Below are 25,447 nucleotides of genomic sequence, written 5' to 3' on the forward strand. Positions count from 1 at the left end.
CCCAACGAAAACAAAAAAAGGAAGTCAAAGTTAAATAGACAAATGACAAAATAAGGATAGTGATATCAAAAGACAAATATATGACATACCAAAAGACAAACATAAAACATGAGGGCAATTTAGTAAACAAACAATAAAAGAAGTCAAAGTTAAATATACAAATGACAAAAGACAAATATATGACATATCAAAAGACAAACATAAAACATGAGGACAATTTAGTAAACAAACAATGAAAACTCACACTTTTATAATAAATAATAGATAATAGATAATAGATATGATATAATTCGTCTTTTACAATTCGTCTTTTACTTGATTTTATGTAACATACAAAAGCCAACCAACGTAAACCAAATGCATGCAAATGATTTAAATTTTATATTTATTTTTTCTTAATTGATTTTAAATACTTAATGATAGATATATTTTACATGCTTAAATGTTTAAAGTGCATGATTTCATGAAATTGAAGGATTTTACCCGAATAATCGATAATAGGTTGTGGAAAGTAGACCGGGGACGACCAAGACAAAATAAATATTTTTCAGTAAATATGTTCAAGGCTTATTAATATGATTAAATTTTTCTAAAAATGATAGAGTTCAAATTATTTTACAAGACGAGCTCGATTTTATCCGGGAAGCCGGTTTTGGGCGAACGAGAGACTTTTAAAATATCAAATGCATTATTTTTGAAAAGTAATTTTTATAAACTTTTATTTTTCAATAAAATAGGTGTTATTGGGCCCAATTTACCTAGGATGAGTAGGCCCAATTGCTCCTAAACGTAAATGCCCAAAACCCAAATCCATTATCATGCAAATTAAAATCTATAAAATAGAAAACATAGGTTTTTTTGCACCCCGTTCAGCCAAAAACACACACACTAAAATTTGAAACATTGGAGGGGAAAAAAACTAGGAGTCTTTGTCGCCCGTTCCATCTTATTCGCGCCCACGCCGACAATCGTATATTCGAGCGTTTTAAAACGCAAAGACAGTTCATTCAAACAATATTATGCATGTTTTGATTAATTTTGCATGAAAAATATTTACGCTCGATTGGTTTAACGATAGAACAATTATTTCAAATGTTTTGACGATTTTACGCTTTGTTTATTAAACGTTATGATTTCCAAGAGATAGGTTGTCAACTTGGTACATTTTATGGATAGAACGATGATGATTTAAGGTGGAAACGAGGGCTGGACGGTAAGCAAGAGCGCGGCACGTGGTTAGCTAGATGATGCTAAGGTTCGAGTGTTTTCCATGGGTCCTAGGGCTCGGGTAAAGTGAGGCAACGCATAGGGCTTGGGTCAGGGCTTGTTCGTTGCTTGGTAGGGAGACTAGGAAGAGTTCATGAGGGGCTGGACGTGGCAGCAGCTAGGGAGAAGAGTCCACATGTACAAGTACTCCTCCAATTGGTACAAGTTAATTAAAATTTTAATAAAAAAAATTTATGTTTATATTCATACTAAATAATAAATCTCTAAATGACTTGTGTAAAAACTTAGAAACGACATTGAAATTAAAAATTTGGAAGTCATGATGTATTTATACAATATCTTTTAACAGCTCAATTGGAATAATTTATCTTGGCTTAGCCACACGTAAAACTTCAATTAAATTTGAACATAAACTAGGCAATGAGAGTAAGGAAGGTAGCATAGCATGACTCCTGAATACATACAACTGACAAGTAGTGCAGAACGTCGGTCAAAAAACCAGTATGATATCTGAGAACAAAAGAATAATGAGATTCTACCGATTGTAAGAAGGGCTCTTCATGGGAATACATGAAAGTATATCGTTGGTAGTAACCTAATGCCTGTAAGATGGGTTCCTTTTTAACATCATTCAAATCTCTAAGAGGAAAAAAAAGTACAATATTGCAAATTATAGTAGTTGGATGATTAGTTTCTCTAGGCAATCTTATCTGAATGGCTCCAGGTAGACTCACTACAACCAGAACCTCACCAAATTCAGTATCCGTAATTAGCCCCATACACGGAGCTATACCCTCCAGTTTGCCCACCAACGCTAGCATTCGAAGGAGGAGATGTGTATACCGAACCATGAGCAACATAAGAATTGAAAGTCTGATCAGCCGATGATGCGTATTGTGTCTGGGTTGAGCCTGCAGCGTCTGCCATGAAATTCTGCAATGATATTATTTAACTAGTCAACCTCATTGACCACATCAACACAGTCAAATGTGCAGACTAAGTGACCAGGCAGGAAAAAAAACAGCAAAAGCACATAATATGATTTTGCCCAAGTGTGATTGGGACATGATCAGTGCATCACTTCACTATAGAACTGGCCCAATGTGAAACCAGACCAATACAGTATCAGAATAACAAAATAGAATGTTAATGATATTGAAGAAGCTACTTATTCTCCAAAAAACAGAAGCTACTGAGAGGTCCTTCACCTCATCTCACGATATAGCAATTTATTTATCTTAATATGCTATCATGGTAGCCTTTCCCCTGTGGGATTAGGAATACCAGAACAAGCCATTCTCACTAGATACAACCTTTCAAAGGGTCATATCACTTTGAAGAGCCTTCTCCATGACAACAGTCTTCGAATCATTGAAAAATTTTCTAACAGTCAAGGGAACCAAAAGTGCTACTGTTTATGCGAGATGTTTCTATCTTCAAATGCGAAAAAAAGAGTTTTCCAATTCACTTTTGTACCAATTAACAGCTTAGAGGTTTCGGTTCATTTGTTAGGACAGCAATAAACTAGATCATAAATGTCAACAAAAAGTTAACATCAGACAAAAAAAAAGAGAGAACAAGAAATGCAGCAGCTCCCAAAGACGGTGACATCATCTACAGTTCTACCTTACCTATAAATACCATTCCCACGTAACTCATGAAGTTCCAACTAAAAACAAATAAGCATCTGAACCATACTACACTTGATAAATTCTCCATTTCAGTTTTCTCCCCCAAATAGACAAGCTAGAAAATATCTTCAAGCTATAAAATTGCAATTCATCGAATACTTAAATATCATGTCAAAAGAGGAAAAAAAAAAAGACAAGAAATAAAGCAACACCAGAAAATTCGAGTATGCTACAAACTTGAAAGGCAAGATAATCAAAAATATGGAAAGAACAATGAAGGTTTAGAAGGCCGATCCCTAAAGCATGGTTTACAGTGCTACACTGCTACCTGAATCATCTGCTGAGCTGTTTGGACTTGAGAAGCGGTTCCACTAATCTCAACTGTCATCTCCCCAGGAACACCCCTGGTTTCTTGTATAGTAACCGTGGCCCCACTAACCCGTCGGATATAGCTAATATTTGCACCTTGTGTGCCGATCACAGCATCAGCATAAGCTAATGGAATTTGCATTTGCTGCGTAATCTGCAAACATACCAAGCTCCAAATTATTTATTTAATAGATACACAATCACCTTGGGCATAAGCATTCTCATCCCAGATTGTGCACATTGAGATATACATCTTTGTTGCCTCTGAATCAAGGACTTCACATTAGGATGAAGTGCGTTGAGATTATTGTCAAAGGGAACAATTAAAACACTTGCAAAAGTATTCATGTGCTTAAAATTGAAAGTTGTTGATAGGCAATCCTGATGTATTTGCAACATGGGGGAAAGATAAGGAAAAATCTAGTTTCTCTAAATAATACCTAGTCGGCCATAACCAAGACACCAGGCACATTCTTAGATTGGCAGGTTCTCTTTTCTCTCTTGCGGAGCACTTACCTCATTCCAGTGAACACAAGCTAATATCGAAGGAGTAAATTAGAAATGTCTAGCTAAATCATAGATGAGAGAGGATCTGCCAATCATCCCTGGATACAAATTCAAAAATAAAATAAAAAATTGCCATTCAAAGCACTACAGGCTACAGCTATCTTGAGGCTTCCAAATTTACTTTCCTAAATAGATGGTGATAAAGCCAAATACTAAAAGGAAAATGATAACCTGAGTAATTATTGACTGAGCCGTTTGGGAGGTTGACGAATGTGCTGGCACCAGCGCTTCTCTTCCATAGGCAGATACTCCTTGATGAGATTGTTTTTCCGGGACAGGCGGCATGTTGGAGGGGGTATAATAATTATCAAACTGCCTAGGTGGTGGCATGAAATTAGGGCTAGCTCCATATCCTGGACCTGCAGGAGCATTTTGCTGAAAAGCTTGAGGCGGAGGACCCCAAGAATGGGCAGGAGGCATGTGGTCCATCTGAGAATTAGGCATTTGCATCTAACACCACCAGCAGTTAGCCAGATCCAACAAATATAATATATATTGAACAAAAATTTGTCTGCAATTGACTTCTACGGAAAAGAAAGCTTACATGCATTTCCAATACATGTATTATGCTTCGATCAACTAAAAATTTTCTCAGATGACTAGCAATCAATTCCATTGCTTTATGTATGCCTGGAGGCTCCCCTACTACCTCTACAATCCTATCATCTTGAAGAGCAAAAAGTGGCAGATCTCCTGCAGATAATAATGCCAAATATAGAATGTATAAGATTTCTGACATAGTTGCGCGTTCAACACATCAGCTGGTATGGCATATTGCATAAATCTCTATTTGAAAAGGTTGAAATAATCAACAAGCATTGGTGCATATAAAAAAACGAGAGAAATACTACCACCTGTATAACCACATCATTCAACATGCTGGCAGGTTGGATTTCTGCAAATAATTCTTCCCCAAGCTCGGGTTGTCCAAAACTCAGGGTTCTACTGGAGTAATATTATAGTATAAGCTCATTGAGCCAACATAACAATTAAAAACAGCCTAAAGATGGTTACGACATTTGGCATGACATGAACTTCCGAGGTTTAAAAACACTTAAAAAACTTAATCTGATGAACCCGAAGTATTACGAGTTATATTTTGGTTTTCTCTTATTCCAAGACATTTAGAACTAAATTTGATAATACCAAGCAAGTTTTTACAACGAATCAGCTCTTTCATGAATTAATTTTCCACTGCATTGCATTTAAGAACAAATCATAAGTCCCAATGAGTTATGAACTCTTACCTCCGCTAACTTTTGACCTTTACTTAAGTGAAGCATTCCACCAAGCTTTCAGTCAAATGGGTGCACTCAATTTGAGTTAAACATAAACAGGTTCCCGAGGCTTTTATTTTCAGGGAAAGAATAATTTTTTGGCTAATATGAATCTACCAGATGCAATTCGTTAATACATCTATTCCATGAATCACCACCTGATTTGTTGTCTCCTCACTCCACCATTTCAGGACTTGGGGAGATATATAATCTCAGGTATGTGGTCAAGTTCAAAGATATGATTAAGAATTAGGTTATCTTAAGCCTCGAAGAAGTAGCAAGTCAACATAACTACAAATTCACTTTGATTTCCTCTGCATGAAGCATGGGGTGAAGGACTTTGTTCAAAAAATAGGTTTCGATATAAACTCAACACTTACAAAATTTTACAAGGGTAGTTAGCAAAATAACTTTGGTCAAATATTTTTTTAAAAAAATGACCTCATATGTTTGAAAACATCAAATACACTTGGAAAGTGTCATTTTTAAAAAATAAAGTTTGACCAAGGTTATTCCCCCAAATATCCCAAATTTTATGTGGTGAAATAACAAGAAGATTAGACTGCACAGATGGAAATCAACCATTTGGCATTTAATCAGTATGAACACAAACAAATTAAGTATCAAACACGAATAACCTAATTCTTTCCAAATTAAAGAAGGCGCAAAAATGCTTTCAAACAAAAAAGGACAAGTATGGAAAATTTGGGTAAATTGGGATTGATGATAGAATATCAATGAACCATGAAATTATCATCTAGATATTACTAAAAACTACCTCACGGGCTGGCACGTATAGACATAAAGACAATAGTATCAACACAAGAAAAAGAGCTAATTCACAAGCGCAATTCAAATTGACCAAAGCAGGTAATAGACAGTACAGCCAAGTGAAAACCTGTTCCGAGGACTCTAACAATACAATTAGATTCTTCTTGAATTGACTTGACTGTTGTGCCTTGTTTTCCAATCAAACTCCCTGCTTGTGCAGCCGGAACGAGCAGTCTTGTTGAGAGTTTACCTCCTAAACCTGGTGCAGGATGAGAAGGATCATTCTCTATCCCATCCACTAGACGCTTGTGAACCTTGAGAAGACCATCCACCGCAGGTGGAAGAGGGGCCTCTGGTTCTTCCTTAGCAGATATCATAACCTGTCCAAGAAAGGCCGGTATCAGTAACTAACCAACAGCAACAAACGCTTAGACAGTAAGATTTGAACGAATAATCAGAAACAACAAATACACATCTTAACGTAAATAGTCTACAGCATCCGAAACAATGATGAAAAAATTTATCTAAAAAAAGTTTCGAGTGTTGGCATTAATAAAATAATCTCATCAAAATGTATATGACAAAACAAAGAACCACCATTTAACCACCAAAACTCAATTGTTGGATGGTCATCACTGTAATTTAATTAATTCTAGTATACAAAAACTTGAACCAAAGAAAAGGTAAACAGACTCAGATATACAGCTGGTATTTAAAACATAAGATAGCATTATGCTGATGAAGTTGAAAAATGAAAATCAAAAGGCCGACCAACAAGATAAATAACCAAAAAGAAAATTGATTGGTAGAAGGATATCTAATGTGGCAATGATAGACAAGGAATCTCACGATTTATATCTTCTGAATGAACTATACTAAAAATAAAATCTCAGAATTCTAGATTAGAAAAGTAAATGTAACGCAAAAATAGGCGAATAATTAAAGATTTTCTTACTGCATTCTCAAAATATATGTAGTTTACCTTAAAATAGCAGTAGTAAATAAATATTTATTGTGATATGATATATTTTTGCTTATATTAATTATTTCAATAATAATGTTTTGTCATATAATAGCATTAAACAAATATATTTTTCAGAAAAACTAATAGAGCGCCTTTTTTTCAATAAGGCGCGCTCCTCGCCTTGTACCTCAGGCTCCAAGACCCCTTTGCGCCTTAGTCCGCCTTGAGCCCTTAACAACTATGTCTATATCTGTATGATAGAAGTCTTCAGCAAAGTTTGTTAAGCGAATTTTTAATGGTGATATGAATTCCATCACCATTAAATTGATTGACAAAACAAAACCACAAGAGAAACCATAAGAAGAAAATAAAAATACTCTCGCTGACAATAGGCCATTGGGCATAAATAATTTTAGCTTGGAATGAGACGCAAAGAATGCCTAAAATGTCACTTCTACAAGCCCAAGAAAATACATGCCGAGGAGTATCAGGCTTTTCGTAAAGGGTAATCTTAGCCTTTCATCACAAGATAAGATTGGTAAAACTGATGGGACAACAAGAAGAAAATCAATTCTACATGCTAACACAGACCCCTTTGTGAAAATCTCTCAATGATAAACTCAAAATCATAGTTCACCCTCGAATCTCATCCCAATCAGCCTGTCAAAATCAAGTATATGATCTTTATATTAGAATATCATCAATGAAAAACTTATAATTACCGAGAATCCTAAGATTTAAAATTTTTTCAAGATCACAAATGACCTTTTTTCAATTTAGACGTAAAAATCAATGACTTGAATGGTGAGACAAGAAGTCGGCCAAGAGGCACGCATAGAAGCTGTTTTTGACTCCACAAGATGTTACTTGATATTATTTTGAAGATAATGAATTTGAGACAGTTTTCAATCCATATTTTTATGGTATTATTTGTGATCTTCTGTTTTTATATTGCATTTGGACCCTTTATTATTATACAAAACCATGTACTGTATTATTCTTTGTTCAATCAGAGTGAATACCAGAATAAGTAGAACCATAGGGTCATTAGCAGAACAACTAGAATCATATTCTTTCCATCCATTGTTCTTGTTTCAAATGAGTTGAAATAAGTTTCCTATACTTTCAGTGATATATTTATTTATGTCAAAGCTATAGGTTGGTGTGTGCACACAGTCTGTAGTAGTATGTTTCTAATAGGGACTTGCATTTTTTTAATGTTAAAATTTAATGTTAAGCTGTTATTGCATTGCATATAAGAAAACATTCACTTCCAGGGTTAATATTAATACTAGTGCTTATATTAATATGTATGCTTCTTTCATTTTAATTTATATATTGGTTTCTCATAATTGAGATCAATGCCAGTAATTTTTTTTACCACCAAGATGGCCCATAGTGGGAAAATGGAGATTAAGTGGTTATGAGTAATTATCAATTACCACAGGTAAGATTTGTCAATTTTAAAAACAGTTGATCCATCATATAAAAAGACGTATAAGATTATTTTAAAAAACCAGGGGGTATATGACAGGCGATAAGTAGCAAACTTTTTAAGAGGCCGATCCTTATTGATTGAATAGCAGGAAGCAAGATATATACAGATAACTTTTTAAAATTATTTTGCTATAGACATTTTCTTACATCGTGCAGCTAATTCTTCAACCAATAAGTTATTTATCCTCCGAAAATGCCGGCTGCAAAGAAATTAGTTAATTAATCTAAATCAAGAAAGGAACTATGGTATCACTTATGTGGTAGATGATGTTGATCACAAACAAGATATTCAGTATATCGGTAAGCTGATATATATGAAGAGCAACAGAAGAGATCAGACACAAAGGTCAATTTCCAAAATATGAAATTTGGGAGAAGACTCACCCTTGCAGCATTCAAAGTGACTGAAAAGAACATGCTTATAACACATGCTTCAAAATTGAAGTAAGAAACCCTTCGGCAACTTTAATATTCTTATCATTATCACCAATTTATAGGGGTTCAGTCAATTCTGCAATTCTGTGTCGACAATAATCCTCGTGGGCACTACATATATGAGGCAGAATAGGAACTTCAATTTCAATCTTTTCCGAAAAATTTGGTGGCGACATACAACCAACACATCATGGTCTGAGAAACTTTTTTAGTTCACTAATGAATAAATCACTTGTTTCAATACTTCAGAATTCTATGCTATGCCTTTTACCTAAATAACAGTGTTCTAAATGGCGGTCGAGGCGGCCGCCTACCGCACCGCCTACCTATGAGGCGGCTGTTTTAGGCGGCCCAAGCTATATGGCGTTGGAGAGACAGGTCGAGGCAGTGAGCAGGCAGGCGAGGCGGCGAGGAGGCGGGCGAGGCGGCCAGTCAATATTTTTAAGTTGTAGTCAACAAATTTTAAAAACTTAGTTAAAGTCAACTAATTTTAAATCTCAAACCCTTGCACACTCCACTTTCTTGTTTTTACTTTTGGTTTTCACTCTCAACTCTCAAGTCTCAACCACTAAGCCCACCACACACTGGGTGCATATGTAGATGATTTGGAAGATTCGTTATGTTTAGTCTTGTACTTGTTCTAACGATAGATAATGGATTGAAACTTTGAAATTTAAACTTAGTTTTTTGGTATAAATAATTATATTACTTTGTTAGCATAATAGCATTAATATGATGATAAATCTTTATTAGTTATCTTGTTAATTTGCATTTATATATTTATTTGCACATTATCTAGATGATATTATATTGTATGAAGCTTCTTTGTGCTTAAACATTATTTAATTACACATCTTACATTAAAAATAATGATTATTTGTGATTATATTGCATGATTGTATATGATTGATTATCTATAAAAAAAAATATTTAAAAAAATCCAACCGCCTAGGCGGCCAAGGTGGTAGGCGGTCACCGACCGCCCCGCCACCGCCTCCCGCCATTTACAACCTTGCTAAATAAATGGATTTAACATATGTATAGGACATAGGTGTCGTCATAGGATCATACCATTGCTATTTGTCCTAGTTGGTGTGTTCTGTGTAGAAATGATTCGGAAACTCAGGATCATATGTTCATCCATTGTCCATTCGCGAGTGGCTTGTGGGCTAAAGCGTTGAAAGAACTTGAGTTGGTTTGGGTGACACCAGAATCAACAAGGGACCTATTTGCTATGGACCTAGGACAACTTACAGGCATCAGGGGAAGAACTTTTTGGCGTGTCGTGGTTCAGGGCATATGCTGGAGAGTATGGTTGGAAAGAAATAGAAGAATTTTTGATGACAAAGAAGAAACAAGAGAACAATGTCTGGAAAAAATTAAGATATCAGTTGCCGTGTGGATGGGCTCTCATGAAGAATTCAAGAATGTCTCCATAGTTGACTTATTGAGAGATTGGTCTTATGTTTACCATTAAAAATTAACATCTCATGTCCCTCATCATTCAGTCCACTGATGTAATTTGCTACAATACTTTTAATAAAATATCGTTTCTTATAAAAAAAAAAAAGAAGTATGCAATTGTGATAATTCGTGAAAAAACAAAAACTAAAAATTGTATCGCTTGCTAAGTGCCTAAAGAACTCGAGACTGTAAGACCACTGATTACCTTGGATATCTCTCACCTGTCTCACTAAAATATCTCATTATACATTATACAGTTGTTTAACAACACGATTATCCGAAGTAGTCACACAAATTAACCTTTTATTATAAGAAACTATATTTATCATGATAGATTAGAATAAAGTTATAAAAAGGCAGATAAGATATCCGCAAGTACGTAAAAGATAAAACAACGATTTAATCACATGATCAAAAAATAAATCTTCAATCCCTTGCCAAATCTGAAATCGACAAATGTTTAAAATCTGACAACTTCCTAATCCAAACTGCAGCTCTAAATCTTATGTTTTCCCAACACTCGTCAACCGACTCTGCTAAATTGTTCCAAATCCTTCTGTTTCGCTCCAACCAGATCGACCGAAAGATACAATGAACTGCCACACTCCAAAAAGCACCACCTCTCTTGCCACACTCCAAAAAGTACCACCTCTCTTGCCAAGATCACACTCAGTATTAAAAACAAACATATCATGCGCTGATCTCGGAGCTGCCCACACAAAACCCAATTCATTCAGAGCTTTGGACCAGATAAAAGCCGTGAAGAACAGTGCAGAAGCAAATGGTCATGAGTCTCCTCCTCATCTTGACAAAGGACACACCAATTCGGAAAGACTGCACACTGAGGCCATTTTTTTTGCAACATATCACAAGTCAGCAATTTTCCCAGAACCACAATCCACGAGAAAACTTGAACCTTATGTGGGATCGATACTTCCAAAATAGAATGGAAGTAAGAGAAAAAAGGAAAGCTATTGATGAGAAAAAAAACTCATAAAAATATTTAACAGAAAAAAATCCTGAAGAATCTCTTTTCCAAACCCTGATGTCAGCAACACCCACATCCATCCTAACACTATCTAAGACCCTTAACAATTAACTCAACTGAAACACTTCAACATCACTCAAATCCCTTCTAAAACGCAGATCCCAGGATAAGCTCAAAGAATTGGTGAGTTCTTGGTGGAATAATGGGGTTGCTCGGGGATGGGAAGGTTTTAAGTTCATGTCGAAACTCAAGGGGATGAAGGCCGAGGTTTATAAATGGAATAAGGAGGTCTTTGGAGATGTGGGTGTTAGATACACGGAGGTGGTTAAGAAAGGAAAGGAGGACGGAACTTGAGGTGTTGTCATTTAGAAAATTTCAAATGGATAGTCAAAAAGCAAAAGTGAAATGGCAAAGGGAAGGTGACCAAAATTCAAGATTCTTCCATGCTTTACTCAACAATCGTAGAAACAGATCATTAATAGAAAAGGTAGAGTTGGAAGATGGGTCGTTGATTACGGAAGATAAACAGATCGAGGAAAACATTGTCAAATTCTACAAAAATCTATACCGGAAATCTGACGTAGGTGGTGGGGGTTTCGATGGTTTGGAATGGTGTCCATTAGATACGAATGAAGCAGAGGAGTTGGAGATTGAATTTTCTGAAGATGAGATTAAGAGGGCTGTTTTCGATTGTGATGGGAACAAAGCACCAGGGCCGGATGGATTTACAATGGCCTTCTTTCAGATGAACTGGGATACGGTAAAAGCGGATGTAGTTAAGGTGTTTGCTGAATTTTTTAACGGTGGCATTGTTAATGCCATTACTAATGAAACCTATATATGACTTATCCCAAAGAAACAAGATGCAACCAAAGTTAAAGATTTCCGCCCAATCAGCTTGACAACGAGTCTGTATAAGATTTTGGCAAGGTTTTGGCAAATAGATTGAACAATGTTTTGGGAAAGACAATTTCAGAGAGTCAGTGCGCTTTTATTAAGGGAAGACAAATTTTGGATTGTTGTCTGATAGCGAATGAGATAGTTGAAGAACATCGCAGAAAAAAAAGAAAGGTTGGGGTTTTAAGGTTGATTTGGAAAAAGCCTACGACAACGTTGATTGGAGTTTTCTTGATTATGTGATGCAAATGAAAGGTTTTGGGACAAGATGGAGGTCGTGGATTAAAAGTTGTGTCTCCAATGTTTCCTTTTCAATATTCATCAACGGTAGACCGCGGGGAAAATTCCAGGGGGAGAGAGGCATTCGTCAAGGGGATCCACTATCCCCTTTTCACTTTAACCTTGTGATTGCTTGTTTGGGTCGGTTGGTTGATAAGGCAAAGACAGTGAATGAGGTAAGAGGACGGGTGGTGGGGAGAGAAAAAATCGAAATATCTCATATCCAATTCGCATATGACACGTTTTTTGTCCAGTCGGATGGGCATCTTTTAGCACTTTTGGAGATTCTCAATAACTTCACTGTTAAATCAGGACTGAAAATCAATTTGGAAAAAAGCGTTGTCTTGGGTTTAAATGTCTTGGAAGAGGAAATTGTGGAAATGGCACGAGTAATTGGATGCAAAAGAGAGGATTGGCCGATAAAGTACCTTGGGGCACCTTTGGGAGGTGACCCCAAGTCTGCTGAATTTTGGGAGCCCGTAATATCAAAAATGTCTAAGAAACTGGCAAGTTGGAACAAGTCTTTCCTCTCAAGAGGTGGTCGTCTCACTTTGATTAAGGCAGTCTTAGGAGCGATGCCGACTTACTACATGTCACTTTTCAGAGTGCCAATTGGGGTGGCGAAAAAAATGGAAAAATTGATGAGAGATTTTTTGTGGGACGGAGCGGATGGGGAGACACATTGCCATGTCGTTGGGTGGAAACAAGTTTATAAGCCAAAGGACAGGGGAGGACTAGGGTTGGGGAATATATGCTTGACGAACAAAGCACTTCTTGGAAAGTGGTGGTGGAGATGTTCGGTGGAAAAAGACTCGTTGTGGAAAAGAGTTATCAAGAGTATCTATGGTCTTCAGGATAATGGTTGGGATGTGGGGTTGGCGAGGAACTCTACCTTCAAAAGCCCCTGGAAGTTTATTTCTCGATCGTACTCGACTTTTGAATTATTGATTAGGGCGGTTTTAAAGGGGGGGAACTTGATACGTTTTTGGGAAGATATCTGGGGGATGGTGGTTTGTCGTTCAAAGATCGTTTTCCATCTCTTTTTCTAATCTCTTCAACCGTCAATAAACCAATCACAAGTTTTTTAGAGGTAAATGTTTTGGGAATGAACAATAATATTTTCCAGTGGGATTTGCGTTTCAGGAGACCTTTAAATGAGTTAGAATTAGAGGAATTTGCTGAACTATTGGGGATTTTAGACACGGTTAGGTTGGAGAATGGTATGACTGATTTTAGAGTGTGGTTGGGGGATCCGTCGGGGTTTTTCTGTTCGGTCTTTCTATGCTTCTTTTTTCCCGGTTACAGCTTTCCTTCATTTCCATACCATGAAAATATCTGGAAAATACCAATCCCGAACAAGGTCCAAGTCTTCTCGTGGATAGTGGCGTTGGGGAAACTACCGACTAGCGACATGTTGCAGAAAAGGTGGCCTCATTGCGCATTAAGACCGCAATGGTGTAATCTATGCCGGAGACATGAAGAGAACCAAGACCACATTCTGGTGCACTGTTCTTTTTCACATGCAATTTGGACAAGAGTTCTGCAAGAACTTCGTTTCGACTGGACATTTCCAAGAAAGGCTCGGGAATTGTTTATCATGGACATTACTATGGCAGACGGAAGAAGGAATAACAGATTCTGGCTCTTGACGGTGCACTGCATCTTTTGGACTCTGTGGTTGGAAAGGAATAATAGAGTGTTTGCGGATTCGGCAGCGTCTCTGGACGAAGTATGGGCAAAGATCAGACTCAGGGTCGCGACATGGACAACGATGTTACCGGAGTTCAAACATTTACTTATTGCGGATGTGATTAGGGATTGGAATTATGTTTGTTGTTGATTTAAGATGTCTGTTTTTATTGTAATTTTTATTTAATTTATTAGGATTACTATCCTTTGTAATCCACACTATTATTATAATGAAAAGTAGTTTCGTATCAAAAAAAAAGAAATAAAGCTCGGTTAAGGTCCTTAAACGAAGAATCACCCATCCACTTATCCTCCCAAAAGCTAATGATTTTCCCCCCCTTTAGCTACAGTCCTCAATAAAAGATGAAAATCCGAGTAAATTAGAGAAATAAATTTCCAGGGACTTCTGAAGGTAACATTTTTGGCTAAGCCCACATCCTATCCATTATTTTGCAACCCATATTGGCTCTTAATAACCTTTTTCAACGACGACTCCAACATCACAAAGCATATCCACAACCATTTACGCAAAAGTGCCTTATTCCTCAAATATATTTTTCAAATACCCAACCCCCCTCTCTCTTTCGGTCTGCAGGCATGTTCCCACGCGACCAAATGGCAGTGTGAATCTCCATCAGCTCCGTCCCAAAAAAAATCTCTCATTATCGTTCCATAACCATCGCCACACCTTTCAGTACTCTAAAAAGACACACGTGCATTGGCAAATCATTCAACACTGCTGAAATCAAACTTAATCGGCCACCTATGTTGCATGGATACGGGTACGAGTATCGTATCGAATACGATACGGATACGGCGGCACGTCAAATTTTGAAAATATAAGACACGATACGGCTAGGATACGACAATCATTAAAATATATATAAATATTATATATATTTATATTTATATAAATTTAGTATTGAAAAGTAAAAATTATAGAGATAAATATAATATTTTGAGCAAAAATAGAATGAAAGATACTGACAAATGTATTTAGGGATTTAAAAGCTCAGCCTAATTTATTTTAAATTATTTTTCTTTTAGTCCTTAGAAATTTTAATTTTTAATTAACCCCTAAAACTTTTAAATATTTGCAATTTTGCCCAAACGTATCCGAAAAACGTATCCACGCCGTATCCATGGCGTGTCCTGGCCGTGTCCAAAACGTATCCGACTGGTCAACCCTAAACAAAGTCAACGACACGGATTTTGAAGTATCCGACACGCGTATCCGCGTGTCGTATCCGTATCTGTGTCGTATCGGTATCCGATACTTCAAAAAAAAATTTTTTTAAGGTATCCGTGCTACATAGTCGGCCACCCCTTGATAAAAATAATTTCTTCCAGCTCGCTAGCTTCTTCGACATCTAAAACACGACATATTCCCAAAATTTTGATTCCCTAGAAATTTCCCCCAGAGAAACCACTAAATATTTAATAGGCCACTCATCCCTCTTACATCCAATCTCCGCAGTCAACCCTTCCAATTCGACTTTTGTATAGTTAATACCCAACAATGCACTCTTTTTCAAATTGATCTTTAAACCCGACATCTGACAGAATGAGTTCAAATTTTCCAATAAAACATAACTTACTGTCAGTCTTAACAAAGAACAAAGTATCATCTGCAAATTAAATGTGATACCTCTACTTTCTCTCTACCAATTTCCAGTCCCCGGACCTCGTTCGTTGTCTTAGCCTTATCCACCAATCTACCCAACACATCTACAACGAGATTGAACAGAAAAGGATAAAGTTGGTCCCCTTGACTCGGACATCTCTCCTCTTTGAATTCGCCTCTCGGCCTACCATTTATAAAGACCGAATAAGAAATAGGCGATACAAATCACTTAATCCACGTTCTACATCTCTCTCCAAATTTTTTCTGTTGTAAAACGAATTCCAAAAATCTCTCGTCCACATTATCACAGGCCTTCTCCAAATCTACCTTAAACACCTATGTTTTCTTCTTAATATATCTCATATCCTTCACCACTTCACTAGCTATAAGACAACAATAAAGAACATGTCTCTCTTCAATAAAGGCACATTGATTATCTGCTATGATTTTACTCAAAACGTTTTAATCTTTTCGATAAGCCTTTCGCAATAATCTTATACAGACTCGTTATCAAACTGATAGGCCTAAAATCCTAACCTTAACTTTTGTTTCTTCGGGATTACACATATACATGTCTCATCAGTGATACCATTTACAACACCTCCCGCAAATAATTCATGGAACATTTTCATCATATCTCCTTTGACCGTATCCCAACATTCTTCATAAAATGTCATTGTAAAACCATCTTGACCCAAAGCCTTCGATCCATCACTCTCAAAACACTTTTTTTTATCTCCTCCGAAGACGGTCTCTCCAACTCCTCTCCAGCCTCACCATTAATAGTACTCCAACCCATTCCTTCAATATTCCACCCCTCCCCATCCGATTTTCTGTAAATAGTACTGAAGAAACTTAAAATTGAATCTTCGATCTGACTCTCATCTGAAGGTTGTCACACAAATTAACATTAGATGACATGCAGAGATACCATGCATAGGGTTTGTCAGAGATACCAGGTATTGGGTTGGTTCTTGAGCCTTATAAGCCTTAAAGTATAACCATAGTTGTTAAGGACGCAAGGCACACCAAGGCATACAAGAGCCATGGATCCTGAGGCGCAAGGCGCAAGCCTTACCGAAGCGAGGCGCGCACGCATAAATAAATTTGAAAATATATATATTTATCTTAGAATAAATATATTAAAATATGAAATAATTAAGTCATATTGTCATACAAAACAAAAAGTAATTAATAAGTTCATAGTAATTAGTAACATGATTAAAATTCAAGAATCATCCAAATCAAGTTAATCTTCTCGAATCATCCAAATCAAGTTAATCTTTTTCCATCGAATCATCAGTCCCCAGAACTTTCGGACTTGTATTCTTCTTGGTCTTTATCATTTTCTTGATCAACGTCAATTTCTTCTTACTCTTCATTCTAAAGATGTGAAATTGTCTTTTTCTTGTTGTTTTGGATGTAGATACCCTCACCTCATTCTTCTGTTCAGCGCTCTCTTTTTCTGATTCCAACATTTAGGTTGCTAGGATTTAGGTTTGAACTTTTTCTTTTAAACAAGTAATTAAAAAAATCACTCATGCGCGCTTGAACTTCCAAGGCTAGTCCAGGCGAGCGTCTGGGCTTGCCTTAGTGAATCGTTGTGCCTGGGGTCCTCGCCTGGTGGTGTTTCTCGCCTTGAGGCGAGAGGCGCTCGTCTTTGACAACTATGCATGAAACCAAAAATAAATGTCTATCTTACTTTTCGGTGAAAACACAAGACGGTCACATTTTTAACCAAATTTATGAACTTCAATAGACCTTGACTTTTAAGCACAGATATTGGGAAAAATTGCATACATAAAAAGCAACATGCATTAATACAAATTAGAGCTAAGAATGCACTTAAAGCAAGATAGCAAAATTTTAACCACATTAAAAATCAATTTACTTACAGCTCTTTCTCTTGTTCCCGGAGGACCATCAAGAATCTTAATCCGAGCTTTTGTTTCTTCACATGTTTTCTTTATGTACTCTCCCTTACGTCCAATTATGCTACCAACCTTCTGAGCAGGTACTAACATCCTGAAAACTGTCTCCCCAGGCCACCCTGGCCATTTTTCAGCACCTCCTCCAGCTAATGAAACATCTTCATCATCCTGCTTTTCATCAGATTCTATGTTTTCTGGTATACCTTCTATGGATTCATTTTTGTGTCCTTCATTTTCATTTTCATGTAGTTCAAGTACGGGCACAAATTCATGTTCATCTTCACGCTGATAGTCGCTTTCATGTGCATGTTCAACTTCAGAAAAGTTCTGGTCAATTTCAGCCATAAGATCTGTGCTGGAAAGACACATTAAAAATATGTGAGCTCAGCTAAACAATTAATATTTGTTACATCCATCAAACCTGCTTTGATACCACTTGTTAGGATCGAATATTGATCTAGAGAGGGTGAATAAACAATCTAAATAAATTCTAAAAATATAGGTTGGGCTTAACAACACTAAAATGGAATTCTCGTCAGTTGCGTATCAATATGCTAACAGTTCGGTAATGCACAAAATGACGTTCATTAACACGGTTTGAACACAATAAATGACTTAAATATGAAACAGTTAAGCTATGAAATGAAAGCTAAAAGCAGTGTAACTGAAATGTAAGTTGCACAGGTTTGTTTTTGGATGTCCAGATATTTGAACAACTCTTACGTCACCCCTTATTCCTCACGGGAAGATTTCACTTCAGCAATGTGGGATGTAGGTGGGTTTACGCAGTAAAATATAAAGCGGTTAAATCCTTTTAGGAGTATATAATGAGATAACTTGAAACAGATCCTACTCAAAGTTATTAGGAGGATTACAAGAACATAAATTGCAAATGTGAAAGCAACATAATTTTATAGTCAATAAGGTTTTATGGTTTTCGGCAACCACCTAGAGCATGATTTGGATTCAAGAAATTTATGCTAAGTTCAGGTTACACATAGTCACAGAGATTATTCGTTGTTCATTGTCACGTGCCTGGGTTTGGGATCATGTTACGGGTAGTTGGACAGTGAAATCTCCTAGTTCGAAATAGGATTCTTGCCGTTTTGATTTAAGACCTTGACGACCTATGATTAATTCAAGAATTGTGGCTCATGAAAACAAGAGAACCACCCGATCTTGTGAACTAAACTTTTTATTGATATTTTTCTCAACGCCTAATTCTTCCCACCAAGTTCCTACATATACCAAAGAAATAATTATCCTTATTAACTAAGGAAAAAATCTTCTTGCTACTCAATATTTAACCCTAAATTTCCCATGAGTGAAACGTTGATACACCTTGGGCTTGTATGTTTCGTTCTCTACATTGTTGCCCACAACCTCTTCTCGGCCCACGTCATCTTTGCGGCTCGTGATATGAATTTTGTTGCCCACAAAATCCAAAGTGTTGCCCCAAAAATATGACCGCCAATGGCGCACCGCTTTAGCTAACCCAATCAACTCTTTTTCATATGCAAGGAGCTTTTTGTGTCGTCGTGCTAAGCGTTGGCTAAAGAAAGCAATTGGACGCCCATTCTGATGCAAAACCGCGCCAATCCCAGTATCAGACGCGTCACACTCGACCACAAAGTGTGATGAAAAATCCGGCAAAGCAAGCAGGGATTGATGTCATCATAGTTTTTAGTTGGGAAAACGCACGAGAAGCCTCGTCGCTCCACTTGAAGGAGTTCTTCTTTAATAGCTGCGTAAGGGGAGCTGCAATGGTGCCATAATCCTTGACAAAGTTATGATATAACTGGTGAGCCCGAAAAATCCTCGCAACCCTTTAACCGTGTTCGGGGCTGGTCACTATGTGATTGCCTTAATCTTGTCCTCATCAACTTTTACCCCTGCTTGATTGACCACGTGACCTAGATAGGCCGCCTCCTTTCTGGCAAAGATACACTTGGATCGCTTCAAGACAAATCGTTGCTGCCGTAATGTCGAAAAAACTGTGCGACATGACACAAGTGGTCTTCCCACGTTGGGCAGTAGATTATGATATCATCAAAGAAAACCAAAATAAATTGCCGTAAATATCGCCCAAACACCGAATTCATGATTGATTGGAAGGTAGAAGAGGAGTTGGTTCCATAAGAATCTAGTGGTATCTGGCTCTCAAATCCAGCTTTGAAAAATATTTTGCACCATGAAATTCCTCCAAAAGCTCGTCTATTACAGAGATCGAGAATTTATCCTTGATGGTTTTTGCATTAAGAGCCCGATAGTCGACACAAAACCTCCAAGTGTCGTCACTCTTTTTGATTAGAAGTACTGGGGATGAGATGGAGAATTTTTGGGGCGAATGAGACCCTTCTTGAGCATATCAGCACATTGTCGCTCAATCTCATCTTTTTGTGCATGAGGATATCGGTATGGGCGCACCACGACGGGATTGGCACTGCGTTCCAGTATAATTTTATGATTGGCGCTGCAAGAACGTGGAAGTCCTTCCGGTTCGGCAAATATATTAGAAAATTCTTCCAAAAGATGTGATAACTGTCCTTGTGAGTCTTCTTCATTGTTAAGCAACGTAGATAAATGCAGGCTAGTTGTAGTGCCGCCTTTTTGTAAGACCATAATGTAATCATAGTGCCCCTTACATCTCATCGACATATCCTTGAAGTTCCATGTGATATGACCCAGTGTTTTGAGCCAATCGACGCCCAAGACAGCTCCGAATTCACCCAATGAAAAAATGAAAAATTCCACACAGAAAGAATGTCGCTCCAGTTGGATATTTATATTACGACAAACTCCGGTGCACAATAATTTTTACCACTGGCCACTGTCACCCAAAGGGTTGCTGGTTTCCCTATCGGCAGCTTCAATTTATCGACCAAGTTGGTGTCCAAAGTTGGTGTCCAAGAAGCAGTGTGTGCTGCCCGAATCTAGGAGCACCAAAAATGGAACACCATTAATAGCCCCCCGAATTTTCATGGTTTGCGCTTGTGAGGACCTCGAAATAGCGTGTATTGTCAGCCTCAAATCGTATGATTCCTCTGCTTCACCTTCTTCTTCATCGGTTACTTCTAACCAAAATAATTTTTTGCATCGATGATCGGGGACATACATATCATCACATTTAAAACAGAGCCCACATGATCGGCGCTCTTCCATCTCTGCTAGATTCAAATTTTTAACAAACAATGGCAAACTCGGATTAACCCTTGGTTTGCGCGGTGCTTGGGTTCCTTCTTTTCGCTCGAATAGTCGCGCAAGACTCATTGCACTCGCTAAAATCCTTTGGCTGCTGGATTTCCACCTCAATTGCAATCTGCTCCCTTAACCTGCTGATGAATATTTCCTCTTCTTGTTCGCTGGTGAGAGCACATGCATGAGCAGCCAATTGTTCGAATCGGCGTTGATATTCCCCGATGGTTTCTGTTTGGCGTAACTTAGATAATTCTCCCAATTTATTGTTGCGGATCGTCGGGCCAAATCAGAGATTACGTTGTGCCTTGAACTCTTCCAACTGTAAGTTCGGCCTATCTCTCTCTAATTTAGGAACCACACTTGCTCTTCTTCTTCTAGGCGGAAGGATGCTAACTCCACCTTTTCCTCTTCCGGTGTATGTTGATGTTGAAAAAATTGTTCGTACCTATGAATCCATCCCAACGCGTCTCCATGGCCATTGTAATTAGGAAATTCTTGTTTGGAGTATTTTGGAATATACCTACGACCTTCTCTCTCATAGATGCACTTCGAGTCCTCGTGTCGCGGAATTTGCGAGTCCTTGTAGCTACTTTCCCCGCTGTGCCCACCCGGATGTTCAGAACGTGTTTGTCAAACTAAGTGAAAGTTCCTGCAATTGTGCGGCCATCTCCCGCTGTCGTTGTTCAGTTGCACGTTTATCCTCATGGTACATCTTCATGAATGCCTCAAATTGCTATTCCAGCTTGCTGATGTCCCCCATAACAGTTGTCTCTGATACCAATATGTTATGTGCCTGAGTTTGAGATAGTGTTATGAGTTGTTGGACAGTGAAATCTCCTAGTTCGGAATAGTATTCCTGCCGTTTTGATTTACAACCTTGGCGACCTATAATTAATTGAAGAATTGGGGCTCGTGAAAACAAGAGAACCACCCGATCTTGTGAACTAAACTTTTTATTGATATTCTCAATACCTAATTCTTCCCACCAAGTTCCTACATATACTAACGATGCCATCCAAAACAAACTGAAAGAAAATCCTACCAAATCTCAAAAGAGATGCTGAAATTTAAAAGACAATGAAATAGTTAAAACAAGGAAATAATTATCCTTATTAACTAAGGAAAAAATCTTCTTGCTTCTCAATCTTTAACCCTAGATTTCCAATGAGTGAAACATTGATACACCTTGGGCTTGTATGTTTTGTTTTCTACATTGTTGCCCACAACCTCTTCTCGGCCCACATCGTCTTCGCGGCTCGCGACATTCATCAAGTGTTAAAATGGCGCTAGTACAACCCTTTATAGAAAATGTCAATATTATTGTGAAAAGAATGATGAATCAGTAATGGAGCTGGAAAACTTTTTTAATATATGCAAGAATTATGCTTGATGTGTTCACTGGATTCCAAAGCGCAAAGAATAATGAGTTCAAACATTTTTAACAATTATCGAACAAGGAGTGCCAGCATAAGCCATCATGTCGCGTTAGATTGATAATAGATCAGCTGAAATTCAACTTTGCAAGAAAAGTACCAGATACACATGTCAAACACGAAAAAAGGTTGTGTCCTCACTAGAGATTGAGAACGAATTGCCACATGAAACCAAAGAAGAGAATGCCATTCAAACTTATGAAACATAATGTGGAAATAATGTATTCACTAATGTCTTGCCATCTGATAAAGAATAGGATATGTAAAGAATGGAATCTTTATTCATTAAAGTGACTAAGCTCATAACTGGAAAAATAAATGGAATGTGTTCATTGCCCATCATTTCTTGTTACAGTTGACAAATTCCAACACATCCAGTGTTAAAAACAAAGAACACGAAGGTGATGAAATACTATGTAGGATCACGTATCACGGTCGCCACAAACTGCCGTCAAAAGACTTCAGTTACATCACTAGATAGAGCGAAAGATCACATTAGCAATCTAATGACATTTAGGTCTTCGAACCAAAAAAATAGTACCTAATATAATTTGATCAAATGTGAACCTTCTCCTAGTTATGGGGAGCCAAAAAGGAAGTTACTAAATTTCTTTCATAGACGCGCATATGGAGTTAGATGGCAAAAATAGCAATTAGTAACATGAAATACAGCTAAATTACGTCATTAACCCAGTCAATAAGCCTAAGTGAGAAACCTCAAATCAACACTTCGACCAATAACTCTTTTATATTCCTAAAGTTATTGCCCCATCTTTACTGAACGTAAACTAAAAAAATGCAAAGAGAATAAATTGTACAAGTGAATTATGAGAATATTATATACTAAACGTCATGCAATATATATCATGCTAAACCAAATTCCTCACACAAGGTTGCTGAAAAGAAAAAATAAATCATGTCTAAAACTTCACTCAAAATGGATAAAAGGATTAAGTGCACACGTTCTAATTAGGCCGTCAAATTTATACGACACTGAACAAAACCTATTTCAGTTCCCAATTAACTAGTTTTCGCAACACACACACCAAAAAAAGAAGAAAAAAAAAAAGAAAGAACAGAGCTGAAATCATATCAAGCTACTACCAATTTCAAATTTTCATCAAAGAAAGCAAATTCATCGTTGAATAAGGAATTCAACCTAGTAGTAAAAAAAACCCACCATTAAAAGAACCAACCAAGCGAAAACCCTAAATACATAAAACACAGCGACCTAGAAATTCAATTGATGAAAAACTTACTCGATTTTCTTGAATTTTATCACTTGGAGATAATCTGTTTGGTTTTGTGAAGGGTTTTCTTTTCCTTATTTCCTCCTCGGCGCTCGAAGAGAAAAATCAAATAGACGTGTAAATGTTATCATTTATTTTATTTATGTAATATGAAATTACCATTTGATCCCCCAAACCACGACTTCTGACCAAGTAATCCATAGGAAATAAGTTCTGCGCTTTCCAGTATCGCGGCCAAGGAAATCGTACACTCGACTTTTTGAAACTTATTTTTAACAAACATTTCTTCCGACAAAAACAAATTATATATATCTTGGTTCAAGTTAGTGAAATAAATGATCAAGTAATAAATAATCACGAGTTCGGTTCCTTCTATCAATATTTGGATACATAAACCATTTCAATTATAATTTAAAAAATCTAGATAAGATTTTAAAAAATTATAACAATAAAGTCTATGAAATTCCAAAGAAACTATAAAAGAAAAAAAAATGCTTCTGGAAATTAATGCTCCGTTTTCACTTTGTCTGAACACAAATATAATATAGAAAACAATACACACAAGAACCAAATATTAGGCTAGCATGCCATATAAAAGAAATCAAGCCCAAAGTAGTTGTACATGTACTATCTTTTTACTTTATTTAATAAAAGTAATTTCATTTAAAAAAAAAAGATTAGGCTAGCATGCCATGTAAAGGAAATCATGCTGTCAATTTGTTTTTGGACACTTGTATTCATTCTTGTCCCTCGGGATTAGCAATATGTCTCTTTCCAAAGAAATTATATCTGATTTACTACTCTGCAAAACACCTTAAGCTACTAACCAATTAGCTTAGTTGTCTACCCCGCCTTGTTTGTGTTTGATTTCTGCGCTTCTAATAAGAAACCTCACTCGGCCAAATGCAAACAAGACTCCATGCAATGACATATATAGGTTAGCAATATTTCTTGTGAGAATAATTAGTTGGGACCATTAAGAAAGTCCTCATCGGTTTCAACAATTGTATGATATCATTTTTGACATTAAATGATATTGTAGTTATGTATGTTCAAATCAAGAATATTGATGGATTCAAGAATCAAGAAATGCCGCTTTGTCCATTTCATGCGTTGCATCAGTGGATAAACCGAGACATTTTGCCTTCCATTTCCTCTCCCTATTCTTCTTGATTTTCCATTACTCAGAGCAGTTGCAATCTTCACAAAATGAAACCCTTTTTGAAAATCAAGAACCAGTTCAACTTCCCACCAGATTTAAGCAGGTGGAGCGAGAATCCAGAATTTAGCAACTCAGAACCAACCCAAATTCTCACTCTTTCTTACTATGAAGACAATATAACTATTTTCCATTTAACTGGAAACAGATGGTTTCCAAACCCGATTGAAGATTTTTCTACTTCAATGGTTCTACCTTGTTTTAAAATCTTGCTAGTTTCCCCAGTTTGAAAGTGTTGTCTTTAGTATCTTTAGGCCTGATAGGGCAAGTACCTTCAGAAATAGCGAGATTGTCTTCCCTGGAAATTCTCAATATTAGTTCAAACTCCTTCGATGGCCCAATTCCTGCACAGATTTCATTCTTAAAAAATCTACAGACCCTTGTCATGGATAAAAATAGGTTCGCTGGTGAAGTACCTGAATTGCTAGGATTTTTACGAGCATTGAGTGCTTTGAATTTAAGGAACAATTCGCTAAATAGATCATTCCCAAATGCACTGTCTGCTTTGGTAAATCTGAGGATTTTGGTGTTATCTGAGAATGATCCGTCTGGGCGTGTGCCAAAACTTCACAAATTGGTGAATCTTCAAGTTCTTGATTTAGAAGACAACGTTCTTGGGTGGCCTGAGTCCCCTAGTTTTCCCAAAAAGTTGGTTTTGTATTTTTGTTAGTACTCAAGAAAAATAAGTTCAAATTTCCTGTATCAGATGATCGTCTGGGATATGATTCTAAGGAAAG

At 37.0% G+C, this 25,447-nt stretch overlaps 1 protein-coding gene across 2 annotated transcripts; it reads right to left on the reverse strand.

Annotated features, from left to right (window-relative positions):
- Window positions 1-1,745: 1,745 nt before the first annotated feature.
- Window positions 1,746-23,648, reverse strand: LOC140986408 (flowering locus K homology domain-like). Of its 2 annotated transcripts, none has more exons than XM_073454638.1 (7): window positions 23,501-23,648; window positions 17,575-17,965; window positions 5,970-6,222; window positions 4,339-4,487; window positions 3,966-4,244; window positions 3,187-3,381; window positions 1,746-2,160 (listed from the first exon to the last, which is right to left on the reverse strand). In XM_073454638.1, the coding sequence occupies exons 2-7, from the start codon at window positions 17,953-17,955 to the stop codon at window positions 1,984-1,986; spliced, it is 1,434 nt and encodes a 477-aa protein (XP_073310739.1). In that variant the 5' UTR covers window positions 17,956-17,965; window positions 23,501-23,648; the 3' UTR covers window positions 1,746-1,983. The 2 variants fall into 2 exon arrangements, with proteins under 2 accessions (XP_073310739.1, XP_073310740.1); XM_073454639.1 differs by having other exon boundaries at window positions 17,575-17,960; window positions 23,501-23,642.
- Window positions 23,649-25,447: the final 1,799 nt, after the last annotated feature.

This window comes from Primulina huaijiensis, chromosome 10 (assembly GCF_012295235.1).
Source record: "Primulina huaijiensis isolate GDHJ02 chromosome 10, ASM1229523v2, whole genome shotgun sequence".
In the NCBI taxonomy this organism is placed as follows: Eukaryota; Viridiplantae; Streptophyta; class Magnoliopsida; order Lamiales; family Gesneriaceae; genus Primulina; species Primulina huaijiensis.